This window comes from Sinocyclocheilus grahami, unplaced genomic scaffold (assembly GCF_001515645.1).
Source record: "Sinocyclocheilus grahami isolate Dianchi unplaced genomic scaffold, SAMN03320097.WGS_v1.1 scaffold4.1, whole genome shotgun sequence".
NCBI classification, from domain to species: Eukaryota; Metazoa; Chordata; class Actinopteri; order Cypriniformes; family Cyprinidae; genus Sinocyclocheilus; species Sinocyclocheilus grahami.
In genome coordinates, this window is record NW_015505183.1 from 2,923,943 (window position 1) to 2,944,469 (window position 20,527).

The following is a 20,527-nucleotide window of genomic DNA, read 5'->3' on the forward strand; positions in this document are numbered from 1 at the left end:
ATATATATATATATATATATATATATATATATATATATTTATTTATTTATTGTGGACCTGTTTTGTTTACATTTGTTACTAACCTAAGATAACATTTTCTGAGCGAGTTAGACACTGCATTAAGTACCGAGCCATTCTTCAATAAAGGCTTTCCAGTGTAACGAGAAGTGAAGGTATTTGTGATCAATTATAAAGCTACATTTTACCGTAATTTGCAGTAAAATCCCCACCAAAAGTAATTAAGGCACTCATGGGGTTAAAAATACTGTAATATGACGTAGGGATCGGATTAGCCAATCAGGCTGTGGGGGCGTGGTAAATCTCGGAAGCATAGGGCGGAGCTTCACGGCAGCGTTTAGCTGGCACGAAAGTTTGCTTTGTGTGAGTAACTGAAACAAGTATGCAGATATTATAGTGCGGGAATTGTTGCGATATGATAATGCAACGAGGAAGCTTGTGTAAATAAATCATTTCATATATTTAATGACGTGTTTGAGCAAATGAAAAAATCTTGATGCACTTCACATCCTGGTTGAACTATTGAAATTGATTGTCATGAAAACAGACCACAAGCTCCTCATATTTCCTTAATATTATATATATATATATATATATATATATTCCTTGATATATAATCAAGTATTTTGTTGAATGTGTTGTGAAATGGTGATAAAGTAATTTATCAAACGTATTTATTCTGTTTTATTCTATCACAGAGAATTACATCTTTGATATGTTAATAATCTGTAAATTTGACTATGCAATGCATGACTACTGTTATCTATGAAACAGCTTTGGTAATATCCTCTGAAATACAGTTTAAACTTACTTTTAATCCAGTTTCTTATGCTGCTTAATTTTGGAAATCAAGTTGTCTGCAGAACAGGAACACTCCCGATGTAGTGACAACTGACCCATTGCAGGTTTGAAGACAGATTAACCAATTAGTGTGTATCATCTTAACCTGCAGGTTCAGCTTTCATGACTCCAAAATGGGAGCTGGTATCTCTACCTCGATGGGAGATGACGGCATACTGGATTCTCTCCTTCTTCTCCCATCTCTATTCTTTCTACCAGTTGCACAGGTTTTCTAAAGGTGAGCTGCCATCTGCCCAGAACAAAATGCAATTCTCCAGCTTACAAAAAAGGATCTCAGGAATCTTAGATCTCAGTAATTATATAATTTCACAATACTTAATTATCAAAGGAAAACAGATTCAAATCCCAAACCTAATACATACTTATACTTAATCCTCATCCGTCCCTCGGGTCATTTTGACCCAAAAAGTTTTTTCAAAAAAATTCTAAAAATCGTGTGTTGACCGTACCGGTCCAAGATTTCTTTACTTCGTTCAGACTTGCACCGGGAATACACACAAAAATTTGAGTGGATTCGAGGAGTTTAAATGGGTGCAATAAAAAAAAAGTAACAAAAGTGTCCCTCGTGGGTCATTTTGGCCTGCATAGGAATGAATGGAATTTACGAGAATCCAGTAAATATTTATACCCAAACGAAGGGCTAAGACTACAGAATATCCTCAATACACACACACACATGCACAAACACACACATGGTACTACACACACTCTCATAGAACACATTGTAATATTTTTCATGTTTCTCCTGGGATATGACTGTCATTTTTTCCTTTTTTCTTTACGTAACAGTTAGATTTGAGTGATGTGGGGAAGACCAATGAGTTTATATCATATTTATAGTTTTAAAAATATATATTTATTTCATATTTATGTAATTGTATGAATATGCATATGTTTAGGTTATAATTGAGTTAGAATTTTATTTATTTTTTTACAAAATTTGGATTTTGTAATGTTTCAATATATATTTTAATCCATAAACAAACAAATTGAAGCTTTAAGATTATCTAATTTCTCATGTTTCACTGGTTTTGCTCATTTAAAAATCTTCTTAGGGTTCTATAGGCCCCTCTAGTGGCTGTAACCATAAAACGCAATTTTATGTCATTTTTCTCCACCAGATAGCATCAGAGACACTCGGTGACTCAAGGCCATCTGTTGGTTTTTGATGAAACAGGACTGAAATTGCATCTTTCTTTGTTTTGTTTTTTTGGTGAAATAATGTACAAAAACTGCTTATTTGCTTATGTTTTCTTAAAAATATCCAGAATAAAAGGTAAATATGATAAAAAATCACCAAAAAATAATAGGAAAAACCTACATAAAAAATGTGAAAAAATATATATAAAAATGTTCCAACATAAGCTTTCTGGACCAAAAATAAAATTAGTGTCAATTTTGGCCTTCGGGTCATTTTGACCCACGAGGGACACTTTTTTATAGGTTCGGGAGGGACGGATAAGAATAAGCAAAAAAATTTGCAACAGAACAAGATGCATATTGCATAACCATTAGACAGCCACCACCCCACAAATTTGTCCGCTAGACATAAACAAAACATGAATTATTCAATGAATACCATATACCTGTTCAATCATTTATTTGGATGAAATTAATATAAAATAAAAAATTTTGCTGCAATTTTAGTGCACACATGGGCTTTACTCTATGACGTGTTCGTTTGAAAAGGGCTGCTGTGGTGTGTGTGTGTGTGTGTGTGTGTGTGTGTGTGTTGGGGGGGGTTGCTCGTTCTTGTCATGTTAACTGCTGACTCTAAGGGCTCTGAAAAGGTTGTACTGTCATTTTGAGGGACGATGGGATCTCAGGTCAGCAAAAGGCTACACACAGCACCCATTTTTTATCTCTTTCAACCAGACATGCCAGTCAAAAAAGTGCAAAAATAAAGCTTCAAAATAGGGTCCTCATGCACAGAGAAAACACTGCATAGATAATAACAGTGAGTGAAACTGCTGATACATTTAAACCTAAATCTTTTAGCCATCAGACAAACAGCGTTTTTAAAGAACGCCATCTAGTCGTTAAGTTATGTTGTCTGAGAGAAAACATGTTGAAGCTGAACTGAATACTTGAGATGCTAGGCAAAACATTTACTTTATATATTTGTAAAGGAAATCAGTCAGTCAGTGTTCTTTAGTTTTATTCACAGGTTGAACATGGCAAACTGGTTAATTTTTATCTTTAATATTGCTTTTTGTGTCTAATCGCTTAGGTCTGACATTTTTTGATCCTGAAGACACGTTAAACACCATTAATCACATTGTCTTTGACGTGATTCAATATACAAAATATGACTCCAGGTCAGTGACACATAAGATCTATATCACAGCAAACATGCCCATGAGAAGACTTTGTGCAGTCTTTGTGTTCCAACATAGTGAAACCACCAGATGGCACCGTGCTCTTACTTCTATTTCCGTGTACACTTTTATTTCCAGAAAAAGTGTGCGTGTTTATGATAGTGTGGATAGATCCTTGCCTGCAAGTGCACCCTGCAGGAAAACCGTCTGTCGAGGTGATGAGAGGTCTGTCCTGAGAAACTGGATGAAGAGAGAGAGGGGCGGGGTGGAGAAAACGATACCAAACTGACACTGCATTGCAGGGGAGAAAGAATAGAGTTAATACATGTATGCAGAGAATATGCAAGTGATCTTATCCTTCATCTGAAACTTCCAACTACAAGATCCAATATTCAGAATTTTTTCATCCATTTTTCAACACGTGCCTTGAAGTTCTTGTGTTCTGCGCAGTGACACAGTTGATTTGAAGGGATTTTTCACCTAAAAATGAAAATTCTGTCATCATTTCAAACCTGTATGACTTACTTTCTTCTGTGGAAAACCAAGGAGAAGTTTAGCAGAATGTCAGAGCTGCTTTCACCCTGACAAAAGTGGATGGTGACAAGTTCGCATTTATTGTAATAACTTGGATGTTCTGCTAAACTTTCCCTTGAAAACCATACAGGTTTGGAATAACATGAGGGTGAGAAAACAGAATGACAGAATAATAATTTTTTGGTGAACCATCTCTTCAAGAGAAATTTTGCTTTGAAACCGTCATGTCCTATAGTGTCCGTATCATAAAAGTGGAGAATGACGTGAATGCTGAACATCTTAGATAAGTGGTTCTCAACCAGGGGGCTAGGGCCCACTAAGGGGTCTCAACAAATGTCTAAGGGGGTCTTAAGGGATGTCAGAATATGTTAAAGGGGTCATATGATGCTTTTTTTAAAGATCATTATTTTGTGTATTTGGTGTAACAGAATATGTTGATATGCTTTAATGTTCAAAAAACACATTCTTTTTCAAATACTGTACATTATTGTAGGTCCTCTATGCCCCGCCTCTCTCAAACGCTTCGTTTTCTACAAAGTCCCTCCTTCCGACAAGCACAGTCTGCTCTGATTGGCCAGCTGACCCAGTGCATTGTGATTGGCTGAACACCACAAGCACTCGTCGGAAATGTAACGCCCCTTACCATAATCGCGAGCTTCTTATTTCAAAATAAATGTAAAGACAGTAAATCAGTTTTTACCATCAGTTCAAGCCCAAAAGGTGAACAGTCGCGTGACAGACAGTGATGAAGCTGGCTTTAGTCTTTGCAACTTCAGGGATCGTATCTATGCACAATCGGCTTGTAACACTCCAAAGAGAAAGGAAAACTTGAAATCGCATCATATGACCCCTTTAAAATAATACAAAACATGCATCAAAATAAGCCAAAACAACTAAAATAAAGATATATCTTATTTTAATTCACGCCCTCAACAACTGTATTAAAAAAACATGGGTATATGATGAAGCCTAATTTTAAAAGTGTGATCTCTAGGCCTGGAAAAGTCATATAAGTTAATAAAATCATAAACTCCATAGATGTTTTTATAGTGAATATTATGAATGAATATTATAAATAAATTTTTCAGTTATACCAAGCTAAATTTTTACTTATGCCAAGCTATTTTTTATTTGATATATTATACTTTATATTAGCTAATTTTATTTTAGCAATTGTGATTTTATTTTTTTAAATCTTTATCCTTAATCCTTGTCGAGTAAATCATAGTAATTGGACCTTGTTGTGAGCAATAGGGGACCATGGAATCAAAAAAGTCTTAAATGTTTATTATGTGTTGTATAGTTCTTGTGAATTAGATTTTGGGAACACCAAAAATACATTTGCCAAATACACTTCATCAAGGTGTATACTCACTTGGCCAGTAACCATAATTCTGATTTTAGTTAGCTAAAATAGTCCTGTGTGCGGACTTTGTTTACCTCCCGAATAGTGTGTGGGAAATGTGTTTTCTTTGTGTGATTGACAGAGCATGAGGTCAGCCTGGACAGAGAGGTGCAGCTGGAGAGAGGATTCCTTATATGGGGATTCAAGAAGGTGAGAGAACACGTGGTAATTATATTAGTGACTTTAATCAGGGTGACACATTTGGCTGATGCACCCCACCAACCCCAATTTCCTGTTTCCCGCTCAATCATCAATTTCGTTTTATACAGAAATGCTAAACACACAGACACTCCATGCGTGTATGCATTTGTATATGTTTGGGTTTTTCTGTCTGTGTTTTTTTAGGACCCTACTGATTTTGAGTGGAGTTTTTGGAATGAGTGGGCGTGGCAATCTCTTTTGTGGTCTCTGATTGGCCATGCTGTGGTGTCCAGATTAGCGGCTTATTTTCTGCCTCAGGTAAGTTTAATTCAGAGCAAGTGAACTTGAGCAAAGTCATCAAATATTTGCATGTTTCTAAATTTTTTCTTGTGCATTTATGTTACAGTTCCGACTGGCAGTCTTAACGGTGTATGGCGTCCTCTCAGCTGGTTGGCTTCTGGGAGTGCGGGGCTTGACTCTTTTGATGCTGCATCTGAGCATCACACTGGTGGTTGCTCAGCTACGTAGCTCCATCCTCTCATGGGTTTGCTCCCTCCTGCTGCTCTCCACGCTCAATGTCACTGCCTTTCAGGATTTTCAGGTGTGTATATGTGTGTGTGTGTGTGTCAGTAATAGCTGTAAACCATGTATGTGATGCACCAAATTTTCTTTTCCTCTAAAGATGCATGAAAGTGTCCAATTTAAAGGGTTTGTTCACCCAAAAATGAAAGTCTGTCCTCATTTACTCACTTTCATGTTGTTCCAAGTCGTTATGGCTTTTTTTTTTCTTGGAACACAAAAGGAGATATTTGAATGATGTGCTGGTTGCTTTTTCCATGAAATTATCATGAGCGATGGCTAGATCTTTCAAGCTTAAAAAAGGATGCAAAACCACATAAATGTATCATAAAACTGTCAAAAAAATGGCCATATGACTCGTGCACCATATTCAGTATTCATGAGGGAAATAGCGATGCCTGACTTGAATTTGCCTTTCAGGATTTTCAGGTGTGTATATGTGTGTGTGTGTGTGTCAGTAATAGCTGTAAACCATGTATGTGATGCACCAAATTTTCTTTTCCTCTAAAGATGCATGAAAGTGTCCAATTTAAAGGGTTTGTTCACCCAAAAATGAAAGTCTGTCCTCATTTACTCACTTTCATGTTGTTCCAAGTCGTTATGGCTTTTTTTTTTCTTGGAACACAAAAGGAGATATTTGAATGATGTGCTGGTTGCTTTTTCCATGAAATTATCATGAGCGATGGCTAGATCTTTCAAGCTTAAAAAAGGATGCAAAACCACATAAATGTATCATAAAACTGTCAAAAAAAATGGCCATATGACTCGTGCACCATATTCAGTATTCATGAGGGAAATAGCGATGCCTGACTTGAATGAATTGTTCTTTTGAATCAAAACTGTTGTCAATAGCTTAATTTCAGAGAGGTTGCATTCAGTAGTGTTTGTGCACCACACTCAGCGGTCCTGCAAAAGTAATGTAGGTTGTGAGGAAATCAGAAATTTCCAAGATGTTGTGTATATAATTTGCAGGTCTAAGTATCAATATGTGGGAGCTTCCAGACTTCCCAGGAGAGGAGGAGTGTCTGCAGTTTTCATAATTTTAGTTTAGGTTTTAGCAAGTTTATGTTATTTGAATATCTCTATTTGGCTTTAATTTATTTGATTTATTTTTCAGTTTAATTTTTAATAGTTTTAGTACTTAAGCTTAAATTTATTTAATTTAGTTGCCAAGGTAACATTTCTAATTGTCTGGTTTTCTTAGTTTTTCATCTTATATTTATATTTTATTTAATTTCAGTAACAAAATGTAATTATTTTATTTCTAATAACAACAAAAAAAAATTTTTTAATAGTTTTAACATTTTTTAGTTTTAGTTAGCAATTACAAAACTGGTTGATTTGGTTGTGAAAACCATTATGAATGGTTCATGGATAAGTCAAACTGATTTATTCAACTTATTTCTTAAGTTAAAAGTTCCCTGGAGGTAAAGATTATTAGTGAATAGCTTCAGTTTTGGTCTATTTCTCACACAAATGTTTTATGGCTTCAGGAGGCTTGAAATATAGAACATGAATCACATGGAGCAGTTGTGTGCCCTTTTATGAACATTAAAGTGTTAGTTCACCCAAAAATGAAAATTAGGCTGTGTTTTACTCACCCCCGAGGCATCCTAGGTGTATATGACTCTTCTTTCAGATGAATCCAGTCGGAGTTATATAAAAAATTGTCCTGGCTATTCCAAGCTCTATCATTGCAGTCAGCGGGTGTTGCAGTGCTTCAGTCCAAAATAAGTGAAATAAAAAGCACCCATCCATAAAAAAAGTGTCTCACACTGCTCCGGGGGGTGAACAAAGGACTGTAGCGAAACGATGCGTTTTTGTAAGACAAATATCCATATTCAAAACGTAATAATCACTTTAATCTAGCTTGTGCCAACAGTTGTACACGGAAGCAGCTCCAGGCGGATGACGTATGAGGTCAGCGTTGCGCATGCACCGGTGAGTCTCGTGAAAACCAACGTTTGTTTACAGGAGCAAAGGAAGCAAAGTTTCCTTAATTTAGCAAAGGGAATCCGGTCTCCTCTTGGCTTATATCGAAATCCTCTGACATTCTTCTTTACAAATCCTCGTTTTGTACTTCTAATTAGTGACCGTTTTTTTGTTTTGATCTCTGCGCTGCATTTCCACGTGCGTCACTTCTGAGTGGCGCATGCGCAACGCTGACCTTATACGTAATTCCCCTGGAACTGCTTCCGTTTACAACAGTGAGCACAAGCTAGATTCAAGTGATTTTTACGTTTTGAATATGGAGATTTTTCTTACAAAAACGCATCGATTTCGCTACAGGAGGACTTTGTTCACCCCGGGGAGCCATGTGAGACACTTTTTTTTTAATGGATGGGCGCTTTTTATTTCACTTCTTTTGGACTGAAGCACTGCAACACCCGCTGACTGCAATGATAGAGCTTAGAATAGCCAGGACAATTTTTAATCTAACTCTGACAGGATTTGTCTGACAGAAGAAAGTCATATACACCTAGGATGCCTCGGGGGTGAGTAAAACACAGCCTAATTTTCATTTTTGGGTGAACTAACCCTTTAAAAGCTTAAATTCCCATTTATTTTAATTGCATGGAAAAGAGTGACCAGCACAATCTTCAGAATTTCTCCTTTTGTGTTCCACAAAGTAAGGCATACAGGTTTGATGAAATGGTATTTGGATGAACTACCTGTATCCCTTTAAAGCTATCTGTATTGATGGGGTGAGGTGGGATGGACCGAGTGAGGGATTTGTCTGGATCAGGTCCAGCAGAGTCTGTGCTGTCTCCAGGGCTCTCAGAGCACATCTGCAGAGCTCCGCAGAGAGAATGGAGATGAGACTGAAACAAGCCTGCATTAAATGTCACCATTCTCTTCACACTCTCAAACAGTCTCCCATGCAAATATTCAAAGTCAAACGTTTACATGCACAACAGTGCTTGTGTATTTCCTTTTTTGCCGCACAATAGATGTTATAACAGCACACCAAAAAGAGCCAGCTGTCTCCCAGAAGGTCTTGTTTTTTTGTTTGTTTCTTTATCTGCTTAGTCACTTGACACAGTGAATGATTGATTGACAGCTGTCATTAGATATCTGACTGAAGGGGAAAGCAACGAGATCAACAAGCTCGAGCAGATGGAGAGGAGGAAAGAGACAGAGGGAATATTGATCTGAGTGACAAATGAGTTCCCTCCTTTCCTCGAGTTTCTCCTTGATTAATTGTGACACAGGCCCAAAGCTTCCCCTCTTAATTAAACCTTCATTTAATTATTATTTATTACTCAAAGCGGTCATTAGCATACCCATCTGAAGAACAAACAACTGTAATTTAATCTAATGTGATTTTTATTAGCTTTTAATTATCTTTTTTTTCAGTACATCTCATTTTACCTCAGTTACTTAAGGAAAAACCCTCAGGAAGACAGCAATACCATGCAGCTACCGCAGAGATCGCCATAATGACATACAAAGAAAAAACAGTGCATCAGCCAGTGACTAATTTCAGAACGCTGCCCTGTCATTTAGTGTAATTTAGAGGTGGTTATAGCTTTATTTTTGAGTGGCGATAATGAGTTTTTGAAAGTGGCTGCTGCTGTGTCTCCTGGCTGGATGCCAGCTGTCATCTTCCGAGCATGCCCAGTAGATCATAATAGTTTAGTTTCACCACAGGATCAGTGGATGCTGGTCTGAGGTGGAGAATTCTGGAAAGATGGAGCTGTGGTTTACAGCGGTTATTCATCACTTACACAGTAGCCTAGCGAACACTACTCAGTCGCTGTAATATTGTTAAGGAGCTGTCATTGCTTAACTGGAAAAATAATGACTAAATGATAAATAATAATAAAGCCTACAGAAGCCTGAATCTAATCCTGAACAAACAAAATTTATTTTTATTTGGGGGCTTTGGCAGAATTAGTAGAGGGTGACCGGAAGTTATTTGGGGAATGGGATCTGAATATATTGGAGCAATTCTTTTTTCTGTTTTTGTGGTCAGGCTGCACAGCTGTCCCTTCTGTCTGTGATTTTCTTTTTCTATGAATTTTGTAGATTGTAGATTGTGGTCCTGCTTCACCAGTTCTGACAAGATTGTGTCCTCGACTCCTCCTCTATATTTATTTATTTATTTAATTAAAAAACTTTTTTTTTTGAGGGGACACCAATGGCACTCCAGACTGACCTAATAATAATAATAACAATAATATATTACGAACGATTAATTAAAAAATAACAAAACAAATTCTCCCTGTTGCTACCACAGAGGCACATGCATCTATTAGCGCCAGCTTAATTGCAATTTAGATTTACACTGATATGCAGTTTCCTGATTTGTTTGGTTAATTGAAATGGGTTTTAAATGTTTTTTTCTTGATTTTTTTAATTTGTCTCTAGCGTGGTTGGTACACTTCTGAGGACCAGTACTACCTCTTGCTCTTCAGTACTGCTGTTTGTAGTTTGCACTGCATTAGCTTTAGTCTGGAGCTGTGCTGGCGCCCCCTGCAGGCTGGAGGACCAAACCACTGCCACCCTATAGAGGTTAAACGACTGAAGACACTCATTTTACAGTTCTACAAGCTCACTGCCTACTGTTTCTATCACCCTCTGTTTTACAACGGACCCATTGTGACCTTCAGAGACTTCAGTGAACAGGTAGAAGAAAATTAGATACCTAAAAGGCTGCAGGGTCTGTGCTTTATCCAGATGTACTATGAATGTCTTTCTCTGTCTCTGCAGATAGACAGGCCAGTGTGTAAAGTCTCTGTGGTGTATGTGTTGAGTGGAATACTGCGTGTGTGTGTCTGGTGGTGTTTAGCCGAATTCATGATCCACTTCATGTACATGCACGCCATCCAGAGCAACGAAACCTACTTGGAGATGCTGCCACCCTGGGCGCTGGGTAAGTTTGTGGCTGCATATGAATTCATGAACTTTCATAGTATTTACTGAATTTGATGAAGAATGTCTCAACAGTCTTTAGGATGCAGGTGTGTAGTATGAATGCATTTCTAGACACACTACATCTGTCATGTTGGCCTTGTCCTTTTGAAGTTTTTTGACCTAAGACGTGCTACCAACAACCACAAATACAGTCTACTTTGTATCAAATAAGTACACTACCATTAAAAAGCTTGGGGTTAGTAAGATTTTTTGGGATGTTTTGAAAGAAGTCTTTTAGGTTTAATTTATTTGATGAAAAATACAGTATAAACTGTAATATTGTGAAATATTATAATAATATAAAATAACTGTTTTTAATAATAACAGTGTTGAAAAAACGTGTGCTGCTTAATATTTTTGTGCAAACTGTGATACACTTTTTTTCAGGATTCGTTGATGAGCAGAAAAAACAGCATTTATTGGAAATAGAAATCTTTTGAAATGTCTTTTATTATCTTGTTTAATCAATTTCTTTAAAAAAAAATCTTACTGACCTCTAATGTTTAAACCGTAGTATATCCCCAAGTATCAACTTTCATGGAAACTGCTGTGCTTATACTTGAATATAGTAACTCTTTTTAAATCGGATGGCTCCTTGGCTCTGTCATATAGCAAAGTGTCCAGAATTTCATGCTGTATATGATCTGAGTATTGCTAGCCTGCTATATCATGAGTTTTTCAACATCTTACATTTTTGGCATATTGCTGTTTGCATTGAAGTATGGATATTTGAACTCAGTGAGTATTTTTTTATCCAATTTATGTCTTTCAGAATGGATACAGTCTGTCATGGTATAACTGCTGTTATTTTGGGTGTGAACGTGTTTATTACATTATTATCTTGCACAGATGTTCACAACGAAAACACACACACACACAGTTTATTGATCTGTGGAAGTTGCTGATTTGTGCTGCCTGAACTTTGATTCAAAAACACAGACACTGCAAGAGAGAGCAGTGTAGAGAGGGTCTATACAGCAGGAACATCGAGTCATTATCGCCACTTTGTACCTGTTTTGTACAGAAAGGGCTTGCAGAAATTCTGTCCTTTAAGCTTTTAGCTCTGTACCAGTGGGATATGGGAAAGACAGATGCTGTTCTCAGTTTCCACTTATACACAGAAAGAGAGAAGCGAAGAGGGAGAGATGACTAGAGAGGATGAGGATGATAGAACTAAATTATGAAACAGCTCAGAATAAAACTGAAATCTGATATAAATCATCAAATCTGCACTTCTTCTCAGCCAGAATGGGATGAACGGACGAAATGAGGTTAGCATATACTCCATGGCCAAAACTGTGGCACCTGATGTGGCCGAACAGCCCTGTCATTTCAGATGTTTAAAAGGCAAATGTCTGTGTGAGATCAATCACATGGTTGCTTTACTTTTTAATGTCATGTACCACTCTCTCTTTTTCACCTGCAGGTGGTTTGGCTCTTGCATTGGTCCAGTTTTTTTATGTAAAGTATCTGGTCTTGTTTGGAGTGGTGTCTCTGCTTGTCAGATTGGATGGGCTTGAGCCGCCCAAGTTACCACGCTGTGTCAGCATCATGTACAGCTTCACTGGGATGTGGAGGTAAATATACACACACTTCTGTGTTCTGTCAAACCTCAAAATTTCTGCCTTTTGACTTTATAGAGCTGGATTGGACTGATTTTGAAGTGATTCTGTCATCCCCTGCAGTACTTCTGTGTAACATCAGGGGGCAGAGCTGTACTGCATTCACTATAATTGATTCAGCCATGAAACAATTGGCACAATGCTATAAGACTCACTTACACCCATCTACAAGCACATTACAGGAGCATGACAAGATATATGCTTTCTGTTTAGTGTCACAAACATCTTGCATTAAACGTATGGAATTGAGCATTCGGCTTCCCTGATGGAGTTTAGCGCTCTGATGTCTCATGAGACGATGTAGAACAGGCTGGTACAATCAGGCTTCCTGCAAGATGATTGGATTTTACTTTAAAAGCTTGAAAGCTTGATGAAGATACACAGCATTTCAACTTCAATAGTCTGGAATGGTCTCCTATGCAACCAACACCAGTCTGGAAACAGCAGAGTGTTTAGATTTTCTGATCTTTTTTTTTCATCACATTCTTTAAACTTGGTAGAATGTGCACGTTTCTACTGATATATTTGCTTACTTTCATAAATCCATAGTGCAATGTGCAAAGGACTCTAATCAAATTAAATAATAATAACAATAATTACTGAAATAGCACTAAGGTAAGATTTTTTTTGTTGAATGCTGCACCAAGGCTGCATTTATTTGATCAGAATTACAGTAAAAAAATATTACTATATTGTAATATTATTACAATTTTAAATAACTGTTTTCAGTTTGAATATGTATTAAAGATGTAATTTATTCCTGTCATGGCAATCAGCCATCACCCCAGTCTTCAGTGTCACATGATCTTTCAGAAATCATTCTAATATGCTGATTTTCTGCATTTCTTGTTCTTATCAATGTTGAGAACAATTATGCTTCTTACTGTTTTTGTGGAAATCATTATACTTTTTCAGTGTTCTTTGATGAATAGAAAGTTCAATGAAATAGAAATCATTTGTAAAATTTATAATGTCTTTACTGTTACTTTTGATCAATTTAATGCATCCTTGTTGAATAAAAGTGTTAATTTTCCAAACATTTTTATGGTAGTTTATATATAATATATAAACTTCTGCATTATATACTATAGTATTAACCATCACTGCCAAAAAAAAAGATATTAAACCTCATGACACAAAAACTCTGAAAGCTTATTTTAGATTTCATGTTTGTTTAAAATTATTTTAAATGGTCTTAAATTATTTTACAGTAGTAAAAACAACAACTAACTGTAATAACTTCACGTAATGATCTACTTCACTATACCAGTGATTGTCAGTTAATTTTCATAACAGCAGATCATTGTCACTCAACGTCGTGTAGATAGAGTGACACTATCTTCTGTTTCCTGTGTAATCGTGCATGTTTTTGTGTATATCAGCAGATCTGCGCTGCTGAAGCTCTGAGAGCCGGGAAGGTTAAACACCAGTGTGTGTGTCTGAGTGGTGTTGAAGGTGATGGAGTTTAGAGTGTGATAAATGAGAGCTGTAAGGAAACAGACGTATGCCGGAGACTTTAGCAGGACCTGCTGTAAGACCCCGCTTGGCTTCAATCCCACACAGAGAGAAGGAGCTCAGCTCCTCTGGACCCGATGGAGCGCAAGCACACACACTTTTTCCAACAGCTCAGCATAGCCTCAACACATTCGCACACACTGATATACTTCTAAACCCCACTCACATGCTCATATCTGTGTTTAATGGCTCAGAACCGCCGGATGCAACATACCGCGTGGAGACAGTACCCCATACTGCAGGACATCATAGTTTCTGATTACAGTGCAAGTATCCTACAGGGAGCAAACGAGATTGAGAACATTCAGAGAGAAAGAGAGGTTGAGATGTTGCTCTTGGCTGTAGTTAAATCTGGAGATTGCTTTGTCTGTGAGCGTGCATGTGTCTGCGCACACACGTGCATGAATGTGTGAGTATTGCTGTGTGTGCATGTGTGTGATTTAGTACGGTCACTATCATGGTCTGAGTTTACGGCGGTTGAAAGGTTTATGGGTTGCTATAAAACGCTGTTCGTTTAGTCTAGCATCAACACACACATTCTATACCATTTTGCTGACTCCTGCCTATAGCTTATCTGATCACTCTCAATGGATCTGTTTTTATGGGTCAGTGGAACAAGGCTATTATTTCCAATTTGGCATTAAATCTAAATTTGTTGTCTTAATGCATGTTTTTGGTCTTATTCTGAACAATTAAACCGAGCATTTTTAAAATAAAATTTATTCAACTTTGGTATTGTTAACCTTGACCTAAGCCAAAATGTCATAACTTGCTCTTTTTGTGATATGCCAACTTGGTGCTTATATGACCAAGTTAATTGCAATCCATTCAACTGATGGATAAAATCAAGTTATGCCATACTTGTTTTTTTTTGGCTTGTTCGATAGCCATTTAATTTCTAAAGTGAAATTCATTTTGATTTTTTATGGGGGCAGGTATAAAGTCAAACATGTCAGGATTATACATCCGTCCTGATACCATGATGAAGAAAAAAATCATTTTTAAAAGAAAGAAATTCTTAAAAAGAAATACTTCAGTAGTTTAGCAGAATTACGAGAAATGTGTAGGGAAAAAAACAGGAATGACATCACTGAGAGAACGTTGCAGACTATGTGTCAAGGACAATAAGTCTCTTAAAATGTCTAATAATTTGACCTACAGTATTTATGACAAGTCAAGGTTGTAAAATGTCATGTGGTGTGACTTGCTAAAAACATAACATTTATGAATTAATAATTCATGATCCTTGTAAAAAAAAAATACTTCTTACTTTGGAAAAAATATATTTCAAAATGTTTTTGAAAATAATTAATATATGCATACTCCCATATATTTGAAGTGTAGGGAAATATGCTGTTACTTGACTTTTTATTTTTATTATTAGAAGGATTAAATGTTTGTTTCTTGAAAATTGTATAAAAGTTTTTCCAAAACCATATGAAACCAACATGAATACAAAGACTACATTTCTAAAAACCCAATCTCTAGATCTTTCCTTTTCCTTATTTTTTCTTTATTGTTATTGATATTCGATATACTAAAAAATTGTCTTTTGTCCCTTAACAGCTCTCACCAATTTTTAGATTTTCATTAGAGCATTATTTAGTATGTTTATTGACACATGTTCCTCATGGGGACCGTTAGCTGGTCTTTTACTGCCCTTTTTACTACCCTTGTGAGGACATTAGGTCTCCACAATGTAGGCAGAACCTGACTCACTCTCTCTCACACACACATACACACAGTGAGAACGAGGCCAGGTTTTATGCTGATCTCTATTCTTTTCATCAGCTCACCTATAGTTTAGTGGTATCACGAGGAAAACCGCTGTGAGAAGTGTCTAGAAACTGTTTCCTTTAGGCCTGCTTTGTCAGATGATGTCTGAAGTTGAGAAGCCCTATCTGATGGAAACAGCAGGGTATTGAGTGAAGCTGTTCCGATGTGTATCTCACTTTCAGCTTCATGAACCACCATCTGACTTACAGCTCATGAATGACACCAGACATGAGATTCCAGCTCGGTTTGTTCTCTGTGTCTGTTTTAATAGCCCCTAGTTTATGTTCCACACGCATCTAGTGGAGTCAAATTGGCAATTCAGAGGGAATGTGTTGAATTGAATAGAATGGCAGCATCTTACTGTGGTGCTTTAGGCCTGAAATGTACAGATTGTATTGTAGTGATTCCTAAGCTGAAAAAATTGATATTTAGCTTTAATGAACCTAGAAAAACAGAAAAAAGCTAAAAAATTGTGTAATATATCCAGGGTTTTGAATATATTTGTGTTGACTCTTAGCAGAACTTTTACTACTAGTACCAATTTTTTAACTTTAATAATGATTTAGTGATGATAATAATAAATGACATAATTTGGTTTAATAATTCTGGTTTGGTGTTCATATAGAGCTTGGCCTGAATGATTGTAATGATGAAAGTTTACAGTAATTGCTTGGTATGAATCATCCCTTAAAGTATGTAAAACAAATGCATTGGCCAAACATTTGTGTAGTGTATTTCTGGACTTAAACAGTGGAGACAAGCACAACTGTATGTCTCCACATAATGTTTTATTAATATAGAGTGAAATTACTTCTGCTTTATCTGTTCTCCTAGCCTTCCCGGATGACTTTATTTCCCCAGAGCTGAAGCAGATTTCATCAATAGTTGCTAATGAATGCTGCGAAGTGCTGGAATGAATCAAACGATCCTGGACAATCTGATTCAGGAGTCATTATGTATCGTAGACCCCAGACCCAATCCATCCCCCTCCAGACAATCTCTCGCCTTTGTTTGGCCTTTCTCTCTCTCTCTCTCTCTCTCTCTCTCTCTCTCTCTCTCTCTCTCTCTCTCTCTGTCTTTCTCTCTTTTTTTCAGCACTGACGATTTTGAATTTGAGTTTCTGTTGGCTCATGAAAACTTCATGTCAGGGCTTTCTGTCATGTTAGCAGCCATTTGCTTGGACGTGTCAGTTTCCTTACAGGCCTGTTTTTAGAAGCAAGCGGCTCCAGTTCTTTACTGCTGTCTCTTGGGTCTGGGTGTATTTGGACTCAGTAAGCGACAGACTGCATATGAAAGCCTTATGGCCAGAAAACCGTCTGTTGGTGTCAAATTCGGATTGTGTGTTTGCTCTAATTGGATGAGATGATGGAGATATCCATTTTACTCTCCACTTACTCATCCATTTAAACCTTAATCCATTTTTCACTGTGAATTGTAAAATGAAAATTTTGACCCATCTTTCCATTCACCCATACTTAACAGCTGGTCGCTAGCAAATAGCATTTTGTCAGAATGAAGGAAGAGGGATTAAATGGTGATAGATGGATGACTAGAAGTAAAGTGAGGATAACAATAAGAGAAACTGTGGCTATAGTGATGACCTGAGGACATCTGTTCGCACCTGAAGAAGAAAAAGTCCTGCAGTGAAAGAAATTGAGTTACAAAGGGCCAAATCAATATTTTTGCTGTCATGATGGTTTGATACAAGCTACATGTCAAGGGGCACTTTATATTGTTTGTTAGAAACATACAGTATTATATAAAATTGAGATCCAGACCTGATATTCTTGTAGTTTCTAAAGATCAAGATATATATTTTAATTAATTTCAGCCCAGTTCAACATGATTTATTTTATTTTTAATTTTAATAATGTACATTTTTATTTCAACGTAAATGCAAATAATTTCTAATAATTAATTTCTTTTTTCATATGTATTTTTTTATTTATTTTATTTTTTAATTAAAAAGACCAGAGCTGTCTAGTGACCAGAATATCATATAGACTTGCAGATGCTCTCAGGCCATTAAAAATCCCCTAGCAGCCATCCAAAAGCAACCCCATGGCAACATCCTGACAACCACCTGACCTGTGACACACTAGCATTGTGGTTGCAAGTTTTGCATGGGCAAGTTGGTTTTCTCACTCACATTTCCTTCAGAAAATGAGCAAATATAGTTTCGTATGAATGCATGAATATTGTTTATGCCTACCAGTTTGTTTTTGTGTGTCCCAAACCTGCTACAAAGTCCAGTGTTAGACTGCAGCTCAACTAGATAAATGGCAAAACTGTTTTGGGATCAGCCGTTTTGAGAAAATGTCTCCTAGTTCTGTGACTATCTCACCAAATGCCAGCGTTTGTCCCCAGAGATTAATTAAAATGGTTTCCTCAAGCATCTCATTTATGCAGATTCTCTTCTCTTTTTGTCTGTTCAGATTAAACACATGTTTGTGTTGTGTCATGTTCTGAAATGCGTGTGTTACCTCAAACCATCTGTTTTTAACCCCTGAGCTCACTCGATACTGTCTTTTGCTTTTCAGACACTTTGACGTGGGGCTTTACAAATGGCTCATCAGGTACGATTCCTCTGTTCTTATTTTGTGTGGGTGTGCGACAGAGAGGGAGATGTTTTGCACTGCTATGGACACGATTATCTCTTGTTGCAGATTGGAAAGCACATGAATAGTACCATAATCACTAGAACAGCATTCTGGCATTATAAACTGGCAGTCTTGCATCTATTTTCTTTTGTTCTTGATAGATTTGAATGTTTTTTTTCTGCTCCCTTGTCATTTTAAAATGAAATTTACTGATATATAATACACAGATAAAACCTTCATATTTAGCAGCAACGTCACTTTTTTTAAAACAAGTTTTAACAGCAAACCCATTTAAGCTGGTGCATTAGCATACTTAGCTGAAGATGAAAGCAAAACTTGCGCAATTATCCTTCAGAAAGAAGAATGTTGCTATTGTCACGTTTTTAGATGTGCTTTAAGCCATTAAGGTAAAGTTTCTTAATGAACTTATGATATGTGACTGTGTGATGCCCAGATTTGGCTCAGTGGAAGAGACTCACACTACACACTACCGGTATATAGCCCTGTAAAGAAAATAATCTAACCAAATGACTCATTTACATTTAAATATACATGCAAATCAGTTATTATATATATATGTATATATATATATTGGTTCAAAATTATCCAATTTTATGCGGATGAGCTTCAAAATAGGGTGTGTTCCATACACTGAAGCCATCACTGTTATTGTGAACTGGCAGCCTACAGTGAAAAGTTTTAATTTCAGCAAGACACGATAAATTTGGTACTGGTCATGATTGGTCACCCAAGAGTCCAGAAACACGGCTCAGCTCAGTCTCTCTCGTCGCCGAAAATGCTCTGCTTTTTGGTTGCAAGTTTTTTAAAGAGAAGTAGTTATCTTTTTATGCCAGATACCATTTGCTTTTTCTGTGATTTGATTTACACTCTGACAATAGGCAGAATGAATATTGTAATTTTGGATGGATTTAGCCTTGCAAAAAACAGCTGCTGAATGTTTCCACAAAATACCTGATACCTCAGAATAATATTAGTAATGAAGACAAATAGCTGTTTATCAGTAAAATGTTTGTAATGTCTCGAATAGGAATATATTGCATAAATTCCCCAACACATCTTTGTGTAATATTACAGAATTTATATTATTACAAAATGTATTATGCAATATATTGTATATAAACAAAACACATGTTTTATACATGATTGCATGAGCAGTCACTTTCCTGGCAGGAAGTCAGATAAATCATTCTCCAGAGCACCTGGACAGATGTTTGCAAACCACCATTTTTGCTTTAATGATATTTTTCTTTTTGTATAAATTCTCTCAGGGACTGGAATAGGTTGATTCAGTTGGGAAACCCTTCAAAAATAATAATTAAAAAAAAAGGTCCTGGCGTAACCTCGTCTGCTCAGCTGTTGCATTTGCTGACACAGTTATTCATATTCTAATGTCCTCCAGCTGTATGGAGAGATCATTGTGGAGGTTTTGGAGAGAGAGCTCGGGATGTGTTTTCGTGCTGGGTTTGGTATTGTCAGTCTTTGGCAGGGCTGCGATCTCCACAGACAAAAGGTGTTTGATCAGGGTTGTATTAGCATGTATTTAGCACGATGAGCATCTTATTCTATCCCATGCTGGAAACTCGCCAGTTTGTGTGAATATGTACATTGCAAATGAATGTTACGTGTGATGCTGCTTGGGTCAATAGACCCAAAAGCCCATAAATTATTTAATATTTTATTTTTAGAGCATCAGGGCAAATGACAAGACACTGTGTGTCTTATGCAGATTTCTATGATGTTTACAAAGAAAAGGCAGTCCAAGAGAATGAGTTAATATTATCAGCCTGAGACCAATTCTGGCCCATCACAACACACAGCAAATATTCATGCACAATATGCATCACACACGCATAATAGGGATGCATGTTATATTTGTACTAAATTGTTTTTTTTAGGACATTAGGAAATGTTTTATTTTATTTTTCTCAAGTTCTATGACTTCTTGTTTTCATTTTTCTGGACTTAATTTAATTAAATCATTAAACCTTTGATAATAAAACGGATGCCTTGCTCTTGGTAGATTTAGATATTTTTCTTCTCTCACGTTCTGCTAATTTAAATTTTGCTAATTTCCTCTATTTTTACTTTTATATTAAGTATGACATCATCTAACACTCACCTAAAGTAAATTTTTTAAAAACCCTAATAATTTAATAACCATGCTAAATGTAATCTTTAGCAAATTTCAAAAGAATATCCAATTTTTCATACTTTAATTCT

General features: G+C 36.5%; 1 protein-coding gene across 1 annotated transcript in view; it reads left to right on the plus strand.

Moving 5' to 3' along the window:
* The first annotated feature begins 310 nt into the window (after positions 1 to 310).
* LOC107582836 (protein-cysteine N-palmitoyltransferase HHAT) overlaps positions 311 to 20,527 on the plus strand; it is a 37,143-nt gene continuing 16,926 nt past the window's right edge. The window contains exons 1-9 of the mRNA XM_016268856.1: positions 311 to 381; positions 971 to 1,096; positions 5,219 to 5,286; positions 5,482 to 5,595; positions 5,684 to 5,878; positions 10,228 to 10,485; positions 10,570 to 10,732; positions 12,200 to 12,350; positions 18,227 to 18,262. Of these exons, the coding sequence (XP_016124342.1) occupies positions 982 to 1,096; positions 5,219 to 5,286; positions 5,482 to 5,595; positions 5,684 to 5,878; positions 10,228 to 10,485; positions 10,570 to 10,732; positions 12,200 to 12,350; positions 18,227 to 18,262 (1,100 nt within the window). The 5' untranslated portion in view covers positions 311 to 381; positions 971 to 981. The remainder of the gene's footprint in view (positions 382 to 970; positions 1,097 to 5,218; positions 5,287 to 5,481; positions 5,596 to 5,683; positions 5,879 to 10,227; positions 10,486 to 10,569; positions 10,733 to 12,199; positions 12,351 to 18,226; positions 18,263 to 20,527) is intronic.